At 41.2% G+C, this 23,946-nt stretch overlaps 1 protein-coding gene across 1 annotated transcript; it reads left to right on the top strand.

The window, feature by feature from the left end:
• Window positions 1-7,821: 7,821 nt before the first annotated feature.
• LOC127043649 (mycolipanoate synthase-like) lies at window positions 7,822-23,149 on the top strand. The gene is made up of 6 exons (XM_050937631.1): window positions 7,822-7,909; window positions 8,994-9,144; window positions 9,833-9,993; window positions 15,107-15,310; window positions 17,104-17,285; window positions 17,579-23,149. Exons 1-6 carry the CDS (start codon window positions 7,822-7,824, stop codon window positions 23,147-23,149), a joined length of 6,357 nt encoding a protein of 2,118 aa, XP_050793588.1.
• Window positions 23,150-23,946: the final 797 nt, after the last annotated feature.

The raw sequence follows: 23,946 nt of genomic DNA, 5'->3' as shown, positions 1-23,946 counted from the left end.
CATATTGAGGCCTGAGATAAGCAGGTTTTACATGTGTTGGTGATCTCTTGGCGTTCAAGGATGATTTTCTTCCAATAAAATGATAGCCAGTTATTGCTGGTGCATCTGCAGGTGACAAATGAGACCTATCCAGGATCCATAGACCTTGCCACAGCTGGAGCAGACATTTCCCAATGGAAGGGGTGGATCTGGATTGTTAAGTTGGGCTGCAGAACATTCCTTCCTCCTTTCCTGTTTCTCTGTTTCCAGTTATCTCTGTTGGATCTCAAAATACTGGCATCCTTGCCACAAAGTCCTTTGGCATTTTGGTCAATCAAGGGCTTGGGTTTCCCATGAGTTTATGTCAATATTGCACTTCTTCATGTTGGCTTTGAGGGTATCTTTGAAGTGCTTTTTTTGCCTTCCCCTTGATCATTGGCCATGGCTCAATTGTGAGAACATAATCTGCTTCTTGAGTCGACTTCCTAGCTTTCAAAGAACATGACCAGCAATTTCAATCCCATTAAGATCCATTCTTTACCCTTGGTCTACATTTTGCCCCAAGTTACTAAATGAAAAGAATGTGGTGGTGTCGTTCTGTTGCTTTTATAGGAACAGAAATACTCCTGAAAATCTGAGATCTGTGTGGGCTACTAGACAAGTTCATGCAGCAGTAATCAAGAAGTATGTGTCAGCTTTCAGATAACGTGGCTGTTTTATCACATATTATCAGGGCCTGACATTATTCTCTCTCATATACAAACTCTTCTGGAACTTGAGATGTGGCAGAACTTTATGGACTACACCAGATTTACGTGCATGCATACATTTTAAAAACAGGATTTTCTTTTTAAAACACCAGCTATCTGTTTGGTGGTATTATTATTATTATTTATTATTACCCATAGATCCTTCCTCAAGTAGCTCTGGGTTGTATTTCCCATATGACACATGCAACCTAGTCATTCTCCCTTCAAAGGGCATGCACTGGTGCATACCATTATGGGACCCTGAATTATAACCACAGACACAACAGTTAGATACTGGATAAACAAACATACATAACCCATGCCAAAGAATCAGGCTTAAAAATCTGGTTTTGGAAAGCAAAAAGCACTGGGCCAAATTTTACCGTGATTGAGATTGCACGCTGATGTAAAGCGGGAAAAATGTGTTCCTTTTATTATAGAGTCATGCAAATAAAAAACATGTTCAAAATGACAACTCCAGGTAGATAGCTTTTCCTCCTCCTCCAACACCATCAGATTTTTTCCAGTATCTTGTCTTTCACATTCACGTATCATCCTGCTGCCTGATCCATCTGCTGCTGGAGTCCCATTGACTTCAGTGAGAGCTGAATAGGGCCTTTGATGAGTAGGAAGCTTTCTTTCCAAGATACAACACCAACACATTAATGCTTTCCCCCAAAATTGAACAAACATTCTGAAAATTAATATTTATTATTTTATTATTTGTATTGTGGTAGCACCTAGAGGCCCAAGCCCTATTGGGGCCCTTTTGCGCTAGCACCATACATGCATATAGTGATTTGAGGATCCCTTCCCCAAAGAGTTTACAATCTAAGGATTGTCTACATAGCAAGTTACTGTGCAGCTGTACTCCAGAAGTTTCACTGCACTCTAGCAGTGTCTACATCAGACACTACCACATAATGAACTGGTGCGCTGTTGATTTATATTCTACATAAGAACATAAGAACGGCCGTACTGGGTCAGACCAAAGGTCCATCTAGCCCAGTATCCTGTCTACTGACAGGGCCAATGCCTGATGCCCCAAAGGGAGTGAACCTCACAGGCAATGATCAAGTGATCTCTCTCCTGCCATCCATCTCCATCCTCTGTCAAACAGAGGCTAGGGACACCATTTCTTACCCATCCTGGCTAATAACCATTTATGGACTTCACCACCATGAATTTATCCAGTTCTCTTTTAAACGCTGTTATAGTCCTAGCCTTCAAAACCTCCTCAGGTAAGGAGTTCCACAAGTTGACTTTGCGCTGCGTGAAGAAGAATGTCCTTTTATTTGTTTTAAACCTGCTGCCTGTTAATTTCATTTGGTGACCCCTAGTTCTTGTATTATGGGAATAAGTAAATAACTTTTTCTTATCCACTTTCTCCACATCACTCATGATTTTATATACCTCTATCATATCCTCCCTTAGTCTCCTCTTTTCCAAGCTGAAAAGTCCTAGCCTCTTTAATCTTTCCTCATATGGGACCCTCTCCAAACCCCTAATCATTTTAGTTGCCCTTTTCTGAACCTTTTCTAATGCCAATATATCTTTTATGAGATGAGAAGAACACATGGGTACGCAGTATTCGAGATGTGGGCATACCATTGATTTATATAAGGACAATAATATATTCTCAATCTTATTCTCTATCCCCATTTTAATGATTCCTAACATCCTGTTTGCTTTTTTGACCGCCTCTGCAAACTGCGTGGACATCTTCAGAGAACTATCCACGATGACTCCAAGATCTTTTTCCTGATTAGTTGTAGCTAATAGCCCCCATCATATTGTATGTATAGTTGGGGTTATTTTTTCCAATGTGCATTACTTTACATTTATCCACATTAAATTTCATTTGCCATTTTGTTGCCCAATCACTTAGTTTTGTGAGATCTTTTTGAAGTTCTTCACAGTCTGCTTTGGTCTTAACTATCTTGAGCAGTTTAGTATCATCTGCAAACTTTGCCACCTCACTGTTTACCCCTTTCTTCAGATCATTTATGAATAAGTTGAATAGGACTGGTCCTAGGATTGACCCTTGGGGAACACCACTAGTTACCCCTCTCCATTCTGAGAATTTACCATTAATTCCTACCCTTTGTTCCCTGTCTTTTAACCAGTTCTCAATCCATGAAAGAACCTTCCCTTTTATCTCATGACAGCTTAATTTACATAACAGCCTTTGGTGAGGGACCTTGTCAAAGGCTTTCTGGAAATCTAAATACACTATGTCCACTGGATCCCCCTTGTCCACATGTTTGTTGACCCTTTTAAAGAACTTTAATAGATTAGTAAGACACGGTTTCCCTTTACAGAAACCATGTTGACTATTGCTCAACAGTTTATGTTTTTCTATGTGTCTGACAACTTTATTCTTAACTATTGTTTCGACTAATTTGCCCGGTACTGACGTTAGACTTATCGGTCTGTAATTGCCGGGATCACATCTAGAGCCCTTTGAAAATATTGGCGTTACATTAGCTAATTTCCAGTCATTGGGTACAGAAGCTGATTTAAAGGACAGGTTACAAACCTTAGTTAATAGTTACACAATTTCACATTTGAGTTCTTTCAGAACTCATGGGTGAATGCCATCTGGTCCTAGTGACTTGTTAATGTTGAGTTTATCAATTAATTCCAAAACCTCCTCTAGTGACATTTCAGTCTGTGACAGTTCCTCAGATTTGTCACCTACAAAAGCCGGCTCAGGTTTGGGAATCTCCCTAACATCCTCAGCCGTGAAGACTGAAGCAAAGAATCCATTTAGTTTCTCCGCAATGACTTTATTGTCTTTAAGAGCTCCTTTTGTATCTCGATCATCAAGGGGCCCCACTGGTTGTTTAGCAGGCTTCCTGCTTCTGGCTTGCATTGCAGTAACTTGCCATATAGACAAGCCCCAAGTAAATTCTTTGTATCTCTATTTCCTTTCTTGATTTTATATATATATATTAGGGCTGTCAAGAGATTAAAAATTAGTCACAATTAATTGCATTATTAAATAAATTAATCATGATTAATTGCATGATTAATCATGCTGTTAAACCATAATAGAATACCATTTATTTAAATTTTCTGGATGTTTTCTAAATTTTCAAATATATTGATTTCAATTGTAGCACAGAATACAAAGTGTACAGTGCTCACTTTATATTTGTTTTTTATTACAAATATTTGCACTGTAAAAATCAAAAGAAATAGTATTTTTCAATTCCCCCATTACAAATACTGTAGTGCAATCTCTTTATCATGAAAGTGCAACTTACAAATGTAGAATTATGTACAAAAATAACTGCATTCAAAAATAAAACAATGTAAAACTTTAGAGCCTACAAGTGCACTCAATCCTACTTCTTGTTCAGCCAATTGTTCAGACAAACAAGTGTATTCACATTTGCAGGAGATAGTGCTGCCCGCTTCTTGTTTACAATGTCACCAAAAAGTCAGAACACGCATTCACATAGCACTGTTGTAGATATTTATGTGCAAGATGCACTAAAGATTCATATGTCCCTTCATGCTTCAACCACCATTCCAGAAGACATGTGTACATGCTGATGACAGGTTCTGCTTGATTACGATCCAAAGCAGTATGGACTGACACATGTTCACGTTCATCATCTGAGTCAGATGCCACTAGCAGATGGTTGATTTTCTTTTTGGTGGTTCGGGTTCTGTAGTTTCTGCATCAGAGTGTTGGTCTTTTTAGATTTCTGAATTCATGTGCCACACCTCGTCCCTCTCATATTTTGGAAGGCACTTCGGATTCTTAAACCTTGGGTCGAGTACTATATCTTTAGAAATTTAATATCGGTAACTTCTTTCTGTTTTGTCAACTCCACAGTGAAAGTGTTCTTAAAACAAACAACATATGTTGGGTGATCATCCAAGACTGTAATAACATGAAATATATGGCAGAATTTGGGTAAAACAGAGCAGGAGACATACGATTCTCTTCCAAGGGGTTCAGTGACAAATTTAATTAATACATTTTTTTAACGAGCGTCATCAGCATGGAAGCATGTCCTCTGGAAGCTTGAAGGGGCGTACAAACATTTAGCATATCTGGCACATAGATACCTTGCAATGCTGACTACAAAAATGCCAGGCGAACACCTCTTCTCACTTTCAGGTGACATTGTAAATAAAATGTGGGCAACATTATCTACCATAAATGTAAACAAACTTGTTTCTCTTAGTGACTGGCTGAACAAGAAGTAAGACTGAGTGGACTAGTAAGCTTTAAAATTTTACATTGTTTTGGTTTTGAGTGCAGTTTTGTAACCAAATAAATCTACATTTGTAAGTTGCACTTTCATGGTAAAGGGATTGCACTACAGTACTTGTATAAGGTGAATTGAAAAATACTAATTCTTTTATCATTTTTACAGTGCAAACATTTGTAATAAAAATAATATAAAGTGAGCACTGTACACTTTGTCTTCTGTGTTGTAATTGAAATCAATATATTTGAAAATGTAGAAAGACATCCAAAAATATTTAATAAATTTCAGTCGGTATTCTATTGTTTGAGTGCAATTAAAGCTGCTATGAATCGTGATTTTTTTTTTAGTTAATCGCGTGAGTTAACTGCAATTAATCAACAGCCCTCAAATATATATATAAATACACACATACACCCCTACACCAATTCCTATTTCCTTATATTTTATATATAATTACACCCAAAAAACTATGTAAAAGACAATTAAAGTAGCAATGTCAAGCACTCAGCTGTTAGGAAATTGGGTTGCCCGTGCAGCCTTAATTTGGTTCCTTTGTGTTTATGCATTACAATATGGTCTTTAATTATATGATCACATACTATTTTCCCCAGAGCACCCTGCCTCATTCAGTGCACAAGATGAACAAATTCACCAAATGGGTAGCTTTCTAATATTTTTATTGTCCTCATCATTCAGTGTATGACCTCGTGCACTACTTACTGCACATCACCCAAACCTGCCTTGAATGTAGAATTATTACTTTTGTCCTGGACTTCTCTGTGATGCACTCATAGTATCTTAGTTCTTTACAAACATGAATGAGTCATGGGAGGACATATTATCCCCATTATATTCATGGAGAAATGAGGCACAGAAATTAAAGCCAGAATGTCAAAAGTCTCAGTTAATATTGAGACACAAAATCACCCACTGATACACTGATTTTTCAGAGTACTTAGCATTTAATAGCACTTTCTGTGTTTGGAGTACACCTCTCATTGACTTCAGTTGCAGATGAGAATGCTCAGTACTTCTGCTCCTAGTTATCTCATCAGTGGGAAGGATTGAACTGGGGATCTTTGGAGCTTAGTGCAGGAGCCTCTACTGAATGAGCTGAAAGCCCACTGGCTCTTAGCTAAGGCTGTAGAGTGGACTAATTTTGGATCTCTCTCTCTAAGTTGTCTTGGTGCCACTAGGTGGGACAAAACACCACACCTGGAAGGTGTGTGGGTTACACTGTCACTTGGGATAGGCTGAGGAACTGGCTTTTGTGTTTTGCCTATGTTTGGAAGATAAAACTGTGCCTGGAAAGAGACACTGCATGTGGCACAGTGTCCTTCCTGGGCTGGGGACAAGCTACTATGTTCCACTGTGCACTGAATGAGGCAGGGGTACTATGGAAAAAATAGTATATGATTTCATGTAATTAAAGACCATATGGTAATACATACACACATCGGAGATACGTTAAGATTGCATAGGGAACCTTAATTCTGGCATTTCCTAATATTTTGAGCGCTTGCCTTTACAACCTTAATGTTCTTTTAATGAAGATAGGAATTTACATTTTAAAAAGCACAAGTTTTTTTAAAAACACTTACAAAATGAAAGAAACAAAAAATTCATCAGGTGGAACCATCCTGACCCACACATGGATTATCATCAGGGCAGGGATCTTAAGTTCCACAGCACAGTCCTCCACCAGTTGAGTTAATGAAGTACCTGAGAGAACTAATCTTCTAGGTGGACCTGCCACTACAGGAGAATGAAACATACACACTTTGTCAGGGGGATCCACAGCTATTTGCTAGACAGCAAAGTAATGTTGAGACTCAGGAGTAATAGGTTCAAATTCAGCTTCCGTGATATGGCCGTTAAAAAAGCTAATGCAGTTTTAGGATGCATCAGGCGAGGTATTTCCAGCAAAGATAAGGAGGTGTTAGTACCGTTACATAAGGCACTGGTGAGACCTCATCTGGAATACTGTGTGCAGTTCTGGTATCCCGTGTTTAAGAAGGATGAATTCAAACTGGAACAGGTTCAGAGATGGGCTACTAGGATGATCTGAGGAATGGAAAACTTGTCTTATGAAAGGAGACTAAAAGAGCTTGGCTTGTTTAGCATAACCAAAAGAAGGTTGAGGGGGGATATGCTTGCTCTTTATAAATATATCAGAAGAATTAATATTAGGGAGGGAGATGAATTATTTAAGCTTAGTACCAATGTAGACACAAGAACAAATGGGTATAAACTGGACACTAGGAAGTTTAGACTTGAAATTAGACGAAGGTTTCTAACCATTAGAGGAGTGAAGTTCTGGAACAGACTTCCAAGGGGAGTAGTGGGGGCAAAAGACATACCTGGCTTTAAGACTAAGCTTGATAAGTTTATGGAAGGGATGGTATGATGGGATAGCTTAATTTTGGCAATTGATCTTTGATTATCAGCAGATAAGTATGCCCAGTGGTCTGTGATGGGATGTTAGATGGGATGGGATCTGAGTTACTGCAGAGAATTCTTTCCTGAGTGCTGGCTGGTGAGTCTTGCCCACATGCTCAGGGTTTAGCTGATCGCCATATTTGGGGTCGGGAGGGAATTTTCCTCCGGGGCAGATTGGCAGAGGCCCTGGAGGTTTTTCGCCTTCCTCTGCAGCGTGGGGCATGGGTCACTTGCTGGTGGATTCTCTGCAGCTTGAGGTCTTCAAACCACAATTTAAAGACTTCAATAACTCAGACATAGGTTAGGGGTTTGTTATAGAAGTGGATGGATAGGATTCTGTGGCCTGCATTGTGCAGGAGGTCAGACTAGATGATCATATTGGTCCCTTCTGACCCTAAAGTCTATGAGTCTATATCATACGACGAATGAACGAAGATTTGACTTCAACTTCTTTTTTATCATCACTAGTGGCGCAACCCGATCTTTATGCTAAATTTCCTGGGATTGAAAGAAGTAGGAATTCATCTCTTACTACTCCCAGTCACAACAGCTACAGTTGAGCATTTTTTTTCATGATTGAATAGAATTTTGTGTTCTGAAAGAAGTCGCCTTCTGCCTGGTCATGTGAATGAACTAATGAGCATATCAACTGAAGGAATGGAAGTTCCGGACACACGAGAAGCCAGCAAAGATGAACACATTGCATTCAAGAAGTTAATTAACAGAGTTGTGCAAAATTATAACAAGAAACCAAGAAGGATGTAGATGCAGTGCTTCATAGAAGTCTTGAGTACCGAACTTTAATTTGTGTGATGATTTTAAAACATGAGTTATAGCTAATAAAATGGTCATGAAACATTTTTCAGTTTTTACTATGGTGCCATACAGCTCACCTTCACCCTCACAGTCTCACCCCTCATTGGCCCTTACCCCCTCGCTTGTAAATTCTAATACCCCCCCTAATTTCAGTTCCTGGGGAAAACACTGATCAAGCACTTGTTTTCATAGAAACATACGAAGAAGGGTAACCTAGAATATGACATGTGAAACCGACCTCTGAAAGTGACAAACTCTACATTACAATGAAAGATGACAGGCCAACTTGCAACAATTTTACATATGTGTAAACTCCACTGACTTTAATGAAGTTACAGTTAAGTTAACACAACAGTGGCCAGGATTACATAAACTATTATGCCAGAAGCCTGTTAGTTTGTGCACACTGATAAATATTGAATTGTGACTAGTTTATATCTTGTATGCATCATGGCAGACATGAATATCTCTCATGCCCTTAATGGTTTGGAAAAAACATCCCAATGCATCTCAAAATGGAGAAAATATTAGGATTTTGTGCGAGTTGTTTTGGTTTTTTGTAAAGCACGCAGAATTTGAGGAGACACAGAAGCACCATTCATCTGCAAATCTTTAATTTCCTTATAACTTGGGAATTTTCATTTGCTTATTGTTAAGTAACTTTATTTTTAAAGACAATGTAACATTTTACTTTTATAAGGTAGATCTGTGAGAGTTTCAATTTCAGTATGTGCTGTTAAAAAACATTTAATCTGCTTTTAAAAAAATCTTCATTCAACAGGTGAAGGAATTGACAATTTCTGGCAAGTACTAGTGGAAGGCAGAAACTGTACTGTAGAAATAACTCCAGAAAGATTCAATACCAGAGAATGGTATGATCCAGATAACAAACCAGGAAAAATATGCACGATGCGAGCTGCAATTATTGATGGGTAAGCCTGTTTATGTGATCCAAAATCATTAGCCAAATTTTCCATTCCACGGGAAATTTCAACATTTCAAAATAGCTGAAATTTCAAATGTTTTTGTTTTGGAAAAATCAGTCTGTTTTCATTTGCTTTTTTCTAAACAAAACAAGGCAGTTGGCTTCCTCTGATTCTGTGGGGTACACTGGGAATACTCTGCCTCGGTTCCATGAGAATTTTATCGATATCAAACTGTGAAACATTTTTTATTTTGACGAATCAGCAAATTCCGATGAGAAAAGTATCATTGACATTTTTCTAACCAGCTCTACTGTAAAACCTAACAATGATACATATATACATATAATCTTATTTGTCTCGGTTAGTGATACAGTATAACTTTAAAAAATACTTTTAATATCTTTTTTCTTCCATTCTTTATTTCACTTCTTTATATAGTTGTGTTTTAAGAACTCCTTTCGCTATTTGATAGCTATACTCTTGTGAAGATAAAATATTTTTGGAGGTGGTGCTTAGCATAGGGAGAAGAACAAAATTTGTACTTTTACCAGCATGCTGCTTTTTAATTGAGATTTTTTTGGAGAAATATACGGACATTTGGCTTATCATGTAATAATAACTGAATATACAAAAAATCTCTAGTAGTGTATGTTGTGTATATATATCATATCATTTACTGGTTTATATTTCTTAGTTTTAACACATTTGACAACAAGCTGTTTGGAATTAGTGATGTGGAAGCTGAGCGCATGGATCCTCAACAGAAATTGCTCCTGGAATGCACGTACAGAGCACTGGAGGATGCAGGAGTCACGATGGAAAATATCAGTGGCACCAAAACAGGGGTTTTTGTTGGTAAGCTTGCAGCCTAATGATGAACTATTTAATAAATTTAGCATCTTGGAAAACGGTACACATTTCCATATACTATAGAAAGTTATCTAACTTTATCTAATGATAGAAAATCGAAAGCTACCATACTATGAACAATGCTGCATACTTATGTTATAAACAGCTCATGTTATCTAACTAGGTTATGGTATTGTTCATTGCTACATAAATGATACTCTAAGGCAGGCCTGCACAACATACGGCCCGTGGGCTGCATGCGGCCCGCTGAGGCTCACTGTGCGGCCCGCGGGGGATCCTGCGCACACGGCGCTCTGCGGGCAGCCCAGAGTCCTTTGAATCCCGGCTGCAGCTGGGATTTAAAGGGCTCAGGGCTCCCCGCAGCTGCCAGTAGCCCAGAGCCCTTTGAATCCTGGCCGTGGCTGGGATTTAAAGGGCTCAGGGCTCCCCGCGGCTGCCGGCAGCCCAGAGCCCTTTGAATCCTGGCCGCAGCTGGGATTTAAAGGGCTCAGGGCTCCCCGCGGCTGCCGGCAGCCCAGAGCCCTTTGAATCCCGGCCACAGCCCCTGATTGCCCCCTCCCCGGACATCTGCCCCTAACTGCCCCGCAGGACCCCATCCCCTATCGAAGCACCGCTGATCCTTGTCCCCTGATACCGCCGTCCCAGGACCCCTGCCCCTAACTGCCCCCCAGGGCCCCACGCCCTGTCTAAGTGCCACTGCTTCTTGTCTCCCGATTGCCCCCTCCCAAGACCCCTGCCCCTTGGGATCCCAGCCCCTATCTAAGCCTCCCTTCTCCTTGTCCTCAACTGCCCCCTCCTGGGCTCCCCCAACTTCCCCCCAGGACCCCACCACCTACCTCTCCCTGGATAGACCTCTGGGACTCCCATGCCTATCCAACTGCGGCCTGTCCCCCCGAACCTCCGCCCCATCCAACCCCCCCTGCTCCCTCTCCCTTGACTGCCCCCCGGAACCCCCTACCCCTTCTCCAACCCCCAGCCCCCTTACCATGCCACTCAGACCAGCATGTCTGGCTCCGTGCAGCTCCAGAAACGCTGCTGCATACATGCTGCCATGCTCCCCCGCGGAGCCCACAGCCCCCGCCACCCCTCAGCACCTGCCTTCCAGATTTGAACACCTCATTCAAGAGTGCTCAGGCTCAGTTTGGGCAGCTGTTACTTCATTTCTCCCAAATCAAATATACTGATCCACTGTAACTTGCTGTAGAAGAAGTAGGATAAAATTGAGCAAGAAATGCTTATTAGGACTGTAATTGCTATTTTCAACAGCCATTGCCTTTTTGTTTGTTTAAAAGGAAGACAGTGATATTGCATTGGCAAATTCCCCATAGAAAGAAAGAGTGGAACAAAAGAATAATAAAGGCACCTCAACTTTTCCTCATTTATGGAGGACAGGCTTATAATATGCATCCAGATATCCTCCAATCACACAAGCTGAAAATTGTTCCACTTTACTGCAGCTCTGTAACCATATGAGAACCAATCCTGTCTGTGTTTTGTGCGCATCCAAAATTCCTGCTGAATGACCGCCCTGGGAGTGAGTTACCAGTGACCCAGGGCTGGGGCGGCAGAAGGTGTGTGGGGGGCACTGGTGGAGGGGAGCCCAGGGCTGAGACAGCAGCGGGGTCGGGGGAGGGCACTGGTGGGGAGGAAAGGGGGAAGCCCAGCGCTGGGGCGGCAGGGGGTGTGGGTGAGTGCGGGGAGAGCCCAGGACTGGGGCAGCAGGGGGATACAGGGGGGAGCCCAGAGCTGGGACGGGGGTGTCATAAATAGATAGCTAAGGGTTAATGTCTCTTTCACCTGAAAAAAAGTAACCTGAAACACCTGACCAGAGGACCAATCAGGAAACCAGACTTTTTCAGGTCTGGGTGGAGAGAAGTTTGTGTGTGAGTCCTTTGTTCTTGGTCTTCTGTCTGTCTCTCTCTCGGCTATGAGAGGATTTCTGTTTCCTGCTTTCTAATCTTCTATTTCCAAGTTGTAAGTACAAATATAGTAAGGCAGTAAGGTTTCTATTGTTTTCTTTTGTATTTACCTGGGTATAGTTGCTGGAATGATTTGAATTGTATTCTTTTTGAATAAGGCTGTTTATTCATATTTCTTTTAAGCAATTGACCCTGTATTTGTCACTTTAATACAGAGAGACCATTTTTTATGTATTTTTCTTTCTTTTTACATAAAACTTTCTTTTTAAGACCTGTTGGAGTCTTTCTTTAGTGGGGAACTCCAGGGAATTGAGTCTGTGCTCACCAGGGAATTGGTGGGAGGAAGAAGTCAGGGGGAAATCTGTGTGTGTTAGATTTACTAGCCTGACTTTGCATTCCCTCTGGGTGAAGGGGGAAGAGAGATTAGCTCTCGGTACTTCTGTTTTCCAAGGCTGGAAACGGGGAGGGTGGAATCCCTCTGTTTAGATTCACGGAGCTTGCTTCTGTGTGTCTCTCCAGGAACACCTGGAGGGGGGAAGGGAAAAGGTTTATTTCCCTTTGTTGTGAGACTCAAGGGATTTGGGTCTTGGGGTCCCCAGGGAAGGTTTGGGGGGACCAGAGTGCCCCAAAACACTCTATTTTTTTGGGTGGTGGCAGCTTTACCAGGTCCAAGATGGTAATTAAGCTTGGAGATTTTCATGCTAACCCCCATATTTTGGACGCTAAGGTCCAAATCTGGGACTAGGTTTATGACAGTGGGGCAGCCAAATTTATTTTTGCTTGGGTCAGCAAAAAAAACCTAGAGCCGGCCCTGCTGGGTTTCCCCAGCCGCCAGAGCCCCGGGCCCTTTAATTTGCCCCTGAGGGCTCCCAGCCATCTCTTCAGCTGGGAGCCCCTGGCTGATTTAAAATAAAGTATCATCTCCCTACCCCCAACCTTCCTTTTTGGCCCACAGCTGTTTTGGTGGGGTGGCCCTGGGGAAGGAGGGTTTGTTTCTGCAGGGCTGGGCAGCCCTGGGGCGGGGTATTTCCACGGGGCCGGGAGGTGCTGGGGGGGGTGTTTCTGCGGGGCCGGGAGGTTTTGGCCCTCAGCTGTTTTCTTTGGAGTAATGTGGCCCTCACCGCTTTACGAGTTGCGCAGGCCTGCTCTAAGGCAGTGGTTTTCAAACTGCGGGTCATGACCCAGTACTGGTTCATGGAATGTAAGGCACTGGGTCACGGTGGCTCTGGTCAGCACTGCCGACCGGGCCATTAAAAGTCCTATTGACAGTGCTGCCCAGCTGAGGCAGGCTAGTCCCTACCTGTTCTGACACTGTCCTGTGCCCTGGAAGCGGCTAGCAGCAGGTCTGGCTTCTAGACGGGGTGGGCCAGAGGGCTTCGCACGCTGCCCCCGCCCTGAGTACTGGCTCTCCACTCCTCTGGGAGAACAGGGCCTGCAAGTGAGAGCCACGTGGAGCTGCTTGCGTGCCTCCGCTTAGGAGCTGGACCTGCTGCTGGCTTCTTCCGGGAAGCAGTGCAGTCCGTGGTGCCAGGACAGGCAGGAAGCCTGCCTCTGCATCCCCATTGTGCCACTCACTGGGAGCTGCCCAAGGTAAGCCCCTGCCCCAATCCCTTGCCACAGCCCTGAGCCTCTCCCTGGAGCCACTTCCTGCACCCCAAACTCCTCGTTCCTGGCCCCATCCTGCAGCCTTCACCCCCGCACCCTAACCTTCTGCCCCAGCTCTGAGCCCCTTCCACACTCCAAACTACTCATCCCAGCTCCATTGGGTCATGGGCATCAACAATTTTCTTCAACTGGGTCACCAGAAAAAAAGTTTGAAAACTACTGCTCTGAGATCAAGTCTACACTAGGGAGCTTACAGTAGTGCAGCTGTACTGATGCAGCTGCACTGCTGTAAGATCTCTAGTGTAGCCACTTTAATCTGACAAGAAAGAGCTCTTCTGTTGACATAATTAATCCACCCCTATGAGCGGAGGTAGCTATGTTGGTGGGACAGCTTTGTGCTCATACCGGCACTTATATCGTTGTAACTTATGTTGCTCAGGGGCTGGAATATTCAGATTCCTGAGCGACATAAATTCTGCTGACATAAGTGGTAGTGTAGACATAGCCTAAGTCTAAATCACAAACAGCACTGCCTGGCTAAGGAGGTGGGTGGACACTGTGCTCTCTGGATGGAGGTAGCAGTGTGGAATCTTCCCTTGCACTCCTGATGACTCTGGGAGCCTTTGTGCCTGCAGCTCCTGGTGCTCCAGCTGGACTGGTCCAGCACCTCCCACTGCAGGGCTGCATGCCCACAGGATCAGTAACACTGCCCCTTTCCCCTCATCTACCTGCTCACAGGAAATCACAGAATCATAGAATATTAGGGTTGGAAGAGACCTCAGGAGGTCATCTAGTTCAACCCCCTGCTCAAAGCAGGACCAACCCCAACTAAATCATCCCAGACAGGGCTTTGTCAAGATGGGCCTTAAAAACCTCTAAGGATGGAGATTCCACCCCTCCCTAGGTAACCCATTTCAGTCCAAGGAGACTATTGGGAGTGCAGCTCCTGCTCTTGCCTCACCAAACCCAATGTCTCATAAGCCAGCTAAACCCTGCATGGCCACATGGGATGGTTCTTATATAGTCTCACTGCCTGGGCCAGCTGCATAGAGCTATGTCAATATCAAGCACTAAGGCTGGGGCTACACAAGAAAGTTGCGCTGGTTTCACTAAAGGTGTGATTTAAAAACCCAGTCAGTTAAACCAGAGCAAAAGGCTCTGTGGACTTTCTTATTTCCCTTTAAACCAGGCTCATTTTGGTTTAGTTTAAGTTAATCAGGAATCCTTTGAAGGTAAATCAAAATAGGGGTTTGTCCCAGTGTCACTGAATGAGTTTAGAATCACACCTTTAGCTAGACCACTGCAACTTTCTCTTGCAGACAAGCCTTCATGTCATTTAATACCTTTAGACAGATTTCAAGTCTTAAATATATAGATGCGGAGTGAAATCCTGGCCGCACTAAAGTTAATGGGAGTTTTGCCATTGACTTCAATACTGCCAGGATTTCACCTTAGGTGCTGACATAAGGCAGCATAGGATAAAATTAGGAGAGCAAAGAACACCATTAGGTTTAGATTTGATCACCTGTTTTTATCGCTCTCACTAACATGAAACATGTCTACTGTTTTTACAGGTCTTATGAACCGAGACTATGAGATCATCACAAGCAGAGCAGTAACTGAAATAAATCATTACGATGGGATTGGGGCAGCAATGAGCATAGCTGCTAACAGAATTTCATACACTTTTAATCTGACTGGACCATCACTTTCCATCGATACTGCCTGCTCATCATTTCTTTTTGCTTTGCATTATGCCTCGCAAGCCGTTAAACAAGGTACTGGGACTAAAAGTAAATAAGCAAATAAATTAGGATTGCTACAGCAATTAAACTGCTAAGGTATATATGTGCAGTACTAGAATTTGACTAATATCGCAGCTGGTAAGGACTAAAGTATTTGCATTTTACCATTACCAAAGTGAACAAAATGACACTTTTACATTCTGAGTTCCTGTGACAGGCAACAGCAATTGCTAGTCACTCTCACTGATTATCAGCAGCCATGAAATATTTGAGTATGACATTCTGTGGTGCAATCCAGATCAGTGAGGGGTTGTGTCACTTCCTGCCCTGTAACCTGGAATGCCTCACAATGCTTTGCTACTGCAGCACCCAACCTGGGCCCCTCACAAACAGCAAAATAGCATGCAGGTTCATACCCTGTGTGTCTGTGTATAGCTGCAACTTGCCAGCACTCTCCAGTCACATTCTGACTTCCACCAGCCTTGTTTACCACATGCAGGGGGACTCCACTACACTCCCAGTCCTGGATTTTCCTAAAAAAATGATTGTTCTTCACTGCCCAGACTTCTCTTGATAGTCCAGATATATTAGGTCTGTTGCCTCTCTAAGGGGATCAACATACAGTAATTTGCCACCTTAAATGGAGTTACCCAAACCATTCACAACACTGGATTAGTTTTGATTAAATAATAAAATAAGTATATTTAATTACAAGGAGAGAGATTTTAAGTGAGTACAAGTTTAAGGCATTAAAGTTAGAAGTAGTTACAAAAGAAATAGAGATAAGACACTTAACAAACTAGACTTGATTCAAGGTGAAGTCCCTTACCACATAATTCCAGCAATATCGCTGACCAAATTCTCAGACCACGATCTGCCTCAAGGTCTGTTTCTTTTGTCTTCTTAGGTGAAGGAGAGAGAGAGATGGATAGAGAGGGATAACTTGGGATGTTTGTGCTTTGGGATGTTTATAGTTCAGTCACCCTTTGAAAGGCATTTTCCTGAGGTTTTCCCTTCTAGACAAAGTTCATTCTTGAGGTGAGGAAGGAAACAAGGAGTCTCATCATGAAAGACATTTCATGCTATTGTTTGATAAAATGCAAATTTCCTTCTCTGTCTCTTCCTGTCTCAAGTATCCAGTTTACTACTTATCTGTAAAGTGAGGTAAACACACATTCCTGTGTTTAAGATAGACCTACTTGACCAGTTCTGCCTAATTGGGGCTATGTGGGCTTGAACATGTGCCACAACCAATATTCTTGGGGCATTCATAACTGTACATATAATGTTGCTACCTAAATTTCACCATGATATTATTGACTCATGAATTGTTAGTTTTCAAATGATACCTCACAAGGCATATTTTGCACAAAGATTATTACAATAGTGTGTAGGGTGTGAACATAGGGGCGCATTTGGTCAAAACGAGTTTTCCATTTTTAGGAACTTGTGAAATTGTTAGTATCTGCCATTCTGCCCTATCATACTATCATCATTCATGCAGCGTTGGGTGGTTTTTTACTCTTATTTTTTTAGACAAAGAGTATTTACTACCTCACTGACTTCTACTAATATTCTGCTGTCTGCGCAGGCCAATTCCAAACACTGAGAATTTTACCATCTGTTGGGTTTCAGGCCCTGAAAGTCTGAATATGTCTAAGAACTTTCAGAGGGTCAGTTCTGTTTTTATAATCTCTCCATAAATTCTTTCATTTTTATCAGCAATGGGTAATGCTGTCAATTCAGTATATTACCACAGCGTGTTAATGTAAATCTGTAGAGATGTACAGAAGATGGAAAACAGTCACACATTTATTTTACTACAGGAGATTGTGAAGCGGCTCTGTGTGGAGGAGTGAACTGCATTATAGATCCCCGCACCTTCGTATCTCTGAGTAAAGCAAAAATGATCTCTCCTGAGGGGATGAGTATGCCCTTTACTAAAAAGGCAAATGGTTATGGAAGGGGAGAAGGCTGCGGTGTTCTTTTACTGAAGCCACTAAAAAAGGTAGGTTCATTTTCATAGAGCTTGCAAAAATAAGATTTCCAGATAACCAGGAGTGTGCAATTCCCATTCTAATATGTCCTCTTATGGGACGACAGATTCACAGCTCTAGATGCAACTCTTCTACTGTGAGGTTAATATCCAGGGCTAAAATATTTAGGCACTTGTCTTTGTGTAAGAAAAAAAAGTACATTGAACAGTTAAATAAGTGTTCTATCTGCTCTTGCTTTTGTGGTATTCCTTATATTGTAAAAATCCCAAATGATACCATACATTAATTCGTTCTTCTGAAACAGGCACTAGAAGACCACAACAGAATATGGGGAGTTATAAACATCAGTGCAGTCAATCAGAATGGCAGATCCGTGACTCCAATCACAAGACCATCTCAGACAGCACAGGAAAAGTTACTACGCAGCATTTATCTGATTCATGTTGACCCATCAGTTGTGCAGTATGTTGAAGCACATGGCACGGGAACTCCTGCTGGAGATCCTACAGAAGCAGAGAGCCTAGGTAGCATCATTGGTAATAACAGATCTCCTAAAATGCCTGTTCTAAAGATTGGTTCTGTTAAAGGGAATGTTGGCCATGCTGAATCAGCTGCTGGGGCAGCGGGGTTAATTAAAGTTCTTTTAATGATGCACCATGAAACGATTGTTCCATCTTTGCATTACAGAGAGGATATTAGTAGCATAAATACAGAGAAATTAAATCTATCAATTCCAACGACTGTAGAAAAATGGGAAGAGTCGAGAGAATTTGGAAGAGTAGCTGGTGTCAACTGTTTTGGATTTGGGGGAACCAATGCCCATGTTGTTGTCAGACAGTTCAAGCAAACACAGGTTCTTCCCTCTTTTAAACGACCGATTGAATTATTTGTACTCTCTGCGGCTTCAGGCAAATCCCTCAAATTGACAATGGAAGACACAGCTGAGCAGTTAAACATAAGCAACTCAGTAACTCTCCCAAATCTGGCCTATACATCTGCCTGTAGAAGAAGCCATGTAAATTACAAGTACAGAAAAGCATTTGTTACAAACTCTCTTCAACATTTACAGCAACAAGTTACATTAGCAGCTAAAACAGAAATAACTCCATCAAAGATGACTCCACAACTAGTTTTTGTGTTCTGTGCTAATGGAGTAAATTTCAAAGGGATCTGCAGGACATTATTGAGTTCAGAGCCAGTGTTCAGAGATAAATATAAAGAAATAGAAATGTTATTTCAGCAATATGTACCCATCAGCCTCCTGGGATTAACAGAAGGTGAATGTGAGGATTTCTCCGGGCCAGAAATTGCCCAGCCATTGCTTTTTACTCTCCAGGTTGCCTTAACTTCTCTTCTGAAACATTGGGGAATTAAGCCCGTGGCTGCTGTTGGCCATTCAGTTGGAGAAGTTGCTGCCGCCCATTGTGGAGGGTTTCTTTCCCTTGAAGATGCCGTCAAAGTAATTTATCACAGGAGTAGGTTACAGGCGAAGGTTACCGGAGGCAGAATGTTGGTAGTTGGTAACGCCCCTGTTCAAGAAGTATCAGAAGCCCTTGGCCCGTATTCTGGGAAGGTGTGCATTGCAGCTTTTAACAGCCCTTCTTCCTGTACCTTGTCTGGAGATACAGACTCTGTGAGTGCCCTTCAGAAAGAACTAGCTCAAGTGTTCAGCAAGAGAGACATATTTCTTCATGTTTTACATGTCCCAGCTGCATACCATAGCCACATGATGGATCCAATAATAAAGGAGATGATGGAGCATTTACAGTATTTAGAAAAACAGAAGCCGGAAATTGAAGTGATTTCAACACTGACTGGGAAGGTTGCTTCTGCAGATGATTTCACTACAGGCAAATTCTGGGCCCGACATGCTCGAGATCCTGTAGCTTTCACGCAGGCCATCGTGACTTCAGCTAAAGAAAAGGACAATGTTGTGTTTGTTGAAATAGGCCCAGGAAGAGCATTACAGAGGTATATAATAGAAACGCTAGGCAAAGAAACTAGAGTTTTGTCCTCCTTGCAAACTGATAAAGAATATCAGACTCTTCTTAGCCTTGCAGGGAATCTGTTTGAACTGGGATATAATCCTGACTGGCATCACTTTTATGAAGGGTATCAAAGTATTCCAGCAGCATTTCCCAGGTACCAGTTTGATCGTAAGAAGCTAATGACCTATTTGGACATCCATCAACAAGCAAATCGAAGAGCTGTAAATTCAAATCATCCTTTGATTTACAGTTTGAACAACGACAACACCGAATTCAACTGCCCAGTGTCCCAGGCATTAACACCCTATTTGTATGAGCACAAGAACAATGGTGTTGCTTTAGTTCCAGGTGCATTTTTTGCAGAGCTCGCTTTGGCATCTGTGATGAGTAGCTCGAGGCCAAAAGTGCCTTTAAGTACTTGTCAGATTAGTATCTATTTTTCGGCACCATGTGTTTTAAACAAAAATTACCATGTTTTAAAGATAGAATTGGCATCGCAAAAAAATGTGACAGATTTCAAAATACTGTCATCCTCAGCTGCAGTTTATGCATCAGGACAAATTACCAAGAAGTCTGAAGCTGCAGTGGAAGAAAACAGCATCTCCTTTCAAGACATCTTTCAAAGGTGTAAATCAGTAGTTACAGCCAATGAGGTTTATGAAACACTATCTCAGGTTGGATTTCAATATGGTTCCATGTTCAGACAGTTAAGTGATGTATTTTATTGTGAAGAGCTAAAGGAAGCTATAACCACCATAAAGGTGAACAGAGAGACAAGAGAAGAGATGTCTGACTATTGTATCCATCCAGTGCTGTTAGACTGTTTTCTGCAGATGACCGCTGTCATGACGACAATAACTTTCCAGACTAGAGCAGGCTTTCCTTCTGGCATAGGCAGCCTTGTAGTTTTCAGACCTTTGGAGGAGGAAATGATGATATATTTGAAAACAAGCAAATCAACTGGGAACTACTTAGAGGTTTGTGGATGCTTTGCAGATAAACGTGGCTCTGTTTTGGCAGAACTGAAATGTGTTGGGATCACTTTTATGAAGCCAACATCACTCAGAGACAATGACTTGCTCTTTGAAAATAAGTGGAAAGAAATATTTCCCGCTCAGACCATAGGAAGTTTAGAGGAAGCACCCAGAGTCATTGTGTTTGCTGACAAACTTGGAATAGCTCAGCAGCTCAAAAAATACTTACACAGTGACTCGAGATATGTTATGTATGAAGATTGGGAAACATTGCTGGAAGCCAAGAGTTCAGAAATGACCACACAACATAAAATGAAAAAGGAGCTTGAAGACTACCAGGAAGTTTTGTTCATGTGGGGAATTCAGAAGTTAAATGACGAGTTCCCAGGAAAAGTGGTGGCACATTTAGCTAAGTGTTGTGAAGCGTATCGCCAAATTATTGTGGCATTAAGAGAGAAAAAATCCAGTTGTTCAGTTAGAATAATCACCTACAGAACAACAGATAGAAATGTAGATCATCTTAACCCTGGATTTGCTTTGTGTGGCATGACGAGAACCTGCATAGTTGAAGTTTCAGAAATCACATTTCAGATGATTGACATCAGCTCTTCCAGTACACTGGACATCTCAGCCTTAGCAGATGTTATTGTAAAGTACGAAGGACGGGATCATCCAGAAATTTGGATTCATCAAGGAAGAATTTACACTTCGGAAATCAGACGCACACCATTTAAAGATGTGGATTACAGTCAACCTTCAAAGTCTCTTCAGAACTCAGAGACGTTCACTTTATACACTACAGATCCTTACCAAGTGAAAGATTTATCTGCTGAAATAGCCAATAATACCATTACTCAGCTTGCAAATCACAGTGTTGAAGTTCAAATGGATAAAGTATGCATCCATTCAGAAGACTATTTTCCTGTTAGCGTTTCAAGCTGTAACTTTGGGAATACATTGTATTGGAATTCATATACAATAGACAAACATAAGCTTTTAGCTCTGGACTTCAGTGGCACAGTAACTGCAGTAGGCAGTGAAGTGAAAAAAGTTAAGGTGGGAGATCATGTGGCTTCATGTTATCCAGTTGTTGCATCATCGAGAGTCATGGTTCCAGGAACAGTTTGTTTCAACATCAAGAAGTTTTCTTGCTTTAGAAATGTACCTTGTGTGTCATACTTTGTGGTAGCATGGGAAATTGTAAATCAAACATTACCGAAGGTGAAACACAGTGGGACTTTAGGTATTATTTCTACTGACCCAGAGTCAGTGTTATGCAAAGTGCTCACTCTGACAGCACAGGAAATGGGCTGGAGAACAGTACTTGCAAAACCTACATCTGATGAGTGGCAACGTGTAAATCAGTGCAATGCTCTTGTTTATCTACCTCCAGTAGATGGAATGTCTAAGGAAGTTCTAGTCCATCTTTCCAATCTCCGAGACCTTGTTTTAGTACATGATAATCAACAGTCTGAATGTTTTCGATACCTAATTGGAAGTGATCAAGAAAATATCTGTGTTCATGTACTGAAACTTATCAGTATCTTTCAGAAAACAACTCTAAAACAATCCCTAAGGGCTGTCCACAGATGGATCAAATCAATGCAAATGAAACAATTTAAAAACCTATCATATTCTGTTTTTCAGCAGAATGAGTACTTTGAAAGTACAAACACTGCAGCGACCTCCTATTTCACCTGCAAATCTATCCCACTTGCTGTGCTGAAAGGGGATGTGGAGACCAACAGGATTTCAGACATACCAATATATGAAGCACAGAAGAAAATGTTTAAGCAGAATGCTGTTTACATAGTGGCAGGGGGGCTCACTGGGCTTGGATTTGAAACTGTGAAATTTATAGTCCAGAACGGAGGGGGCTGTATTGCGATACTTTCAAGGAGCAATCCAAGCAGTGAGAAGCAAGAAGAAATCAAAGCTTTGCAAAATCAGAGTGAAGGGAGCAGAATAGTCAGTTTGCAGTGCAATGTTATTTCTAGCTCTCAGGTTGAGAAAGCTATCAGTTCAATTGACAGAATCTTTCCAAAGACCCCAATCAAAGGTGTATTCCATAGTGCTGTGGTTTTGCATGATGGACGTCTTGAAGCTCTGAACTTATCTCACTTTGAGAAAGTGTTAAGTCCCAAAGTTGCAGGGGTAATAAATCTCCACCGAGCTACCAGAGGGCAGGAACTTGACTATTTTGTGTGTTACTCCTCTGTGACTTCATTTCTTGGAAATTCAACACAAGCAAACTATGCTGCTGCTAATTCTTTCCTGGATGTTTTCTGCCACTACAGGAGGAATTGTGGACTTTCAGGACAATCCATTAATTGGGGTGCCTTGAATCTTGGCTTATTGCTAAAGCAAAACAAGATTCAAAATATTTTGGAATCCAAAGGCATAGATATTCTGCAGGTACATGAAATTTATGAATATCTTAAAAAAAGTTTAATTCTGAATAATCCTCAGCAAGCTGTTGTAAAATTAAATTTTGGAACACTAAGCAATCATGTTCTTTCTCGAATAGCGTCACTCAAAAGTCGCTTCTATACACTAATTTCAGAAGAACTGGGCAGTAAGCTTGACCTGTCTGCACAAAGTACACCTCAGAATTTATCTCCAGTAAATTCTGAAGATTATATCACCTCACTGGTGAGTCATCTCAGTAGTACAAACGTGAGTGATCTTACAATGAACACATCACTTGCATCACTGGGCATGGACTCTATGTTAGCCATGACGCTACAGAATCATATCTTTCATGATAGAAGGGTGGAGATCCCCCTTGTGAAACTACTTGATCCTCACACAAATATGTCAAGTTTAGTACAACTTTTAGAGGAAAGTTCTAATGAAAATGGGATACTTGAGAAAACAACTCATGTAGCAGAAAATATCTATTATGGAAACTGACGATAGAAACCCATTTCATGTAGCAATTTGGTAACTCTGAAGTTACTTGGATCCTAGTGATATTTTGAAAAGAATCATCATAGATTTTGGGTAGAGTAAAGCTTTCAGTGATAATAAGTTAGCTCTTTTGGCCATTAAACCATCTTAGTATTGGTACTATGCTAGCTTTATTATTCTGTGTTTTATTGGATGTATCATACTTTGCGTACGTAGCACATATTTTTTGCAAATGTGTATTACTAACAATACAAGTAAATTAATGTATATATTTATATTGCAGATTTGTATATGAGATAAACTATAAGGTAAATTGTATATTTTTTAACCATTTTTGGTATTAAAACAATAGATTGATTTGACCATCTTAATTTATGAACACACTAAAATAAAACACAATATTTTAACAATTATTTTGATTGGTATTTTTTATTACTTGTTTATCACATATGTTACTTATGAATAAAAATGTCTTTTTGTTCAAGTAAAGAAATGCTTTGCATGACTCTATCATGTACCATAAATTAAAAAGTTTTCTCAAAGGCTACACGTTTACATTTTTCCTAAAGTTTTATTTAGTTTTCACTTGTCCATGAAGAATGTAAAAAATGAATCAGCATAAAAGCAGGCAATATAACAAGTTGATTTCATGTCTCTATATCCAAATATTATCTGTTCTCTACTAAGGAGCAAACAAATAAGAACAGTAGAAAAGAAAAATCTAGTAAAAAACCTTTTTTTTTTACCTTATGTTAATTCTTTTCTTCTCTTTCCCCCCATTTTTTCTCCTTCAACCTTTT

This window comes from Gopherus flavomarginatus, chromosome 2, assembly GCF_025201925.1.
Source record: "Gopherus flavomarginatus isolate rGopFla2 chromosome 2, rGopFla2.mat.asm, whole genome shotgun sequence".
Lineage (NCBI taxonomy): Eukaryota > Metazoa > Chordata > Testudines > Testudinidae > Gopherus > Gopherus flavomarginatus.
Note: the sequence above shows the minus strand (reverse complement) of the source record. Positions and strands in the feature narration are given on the sequence as shown.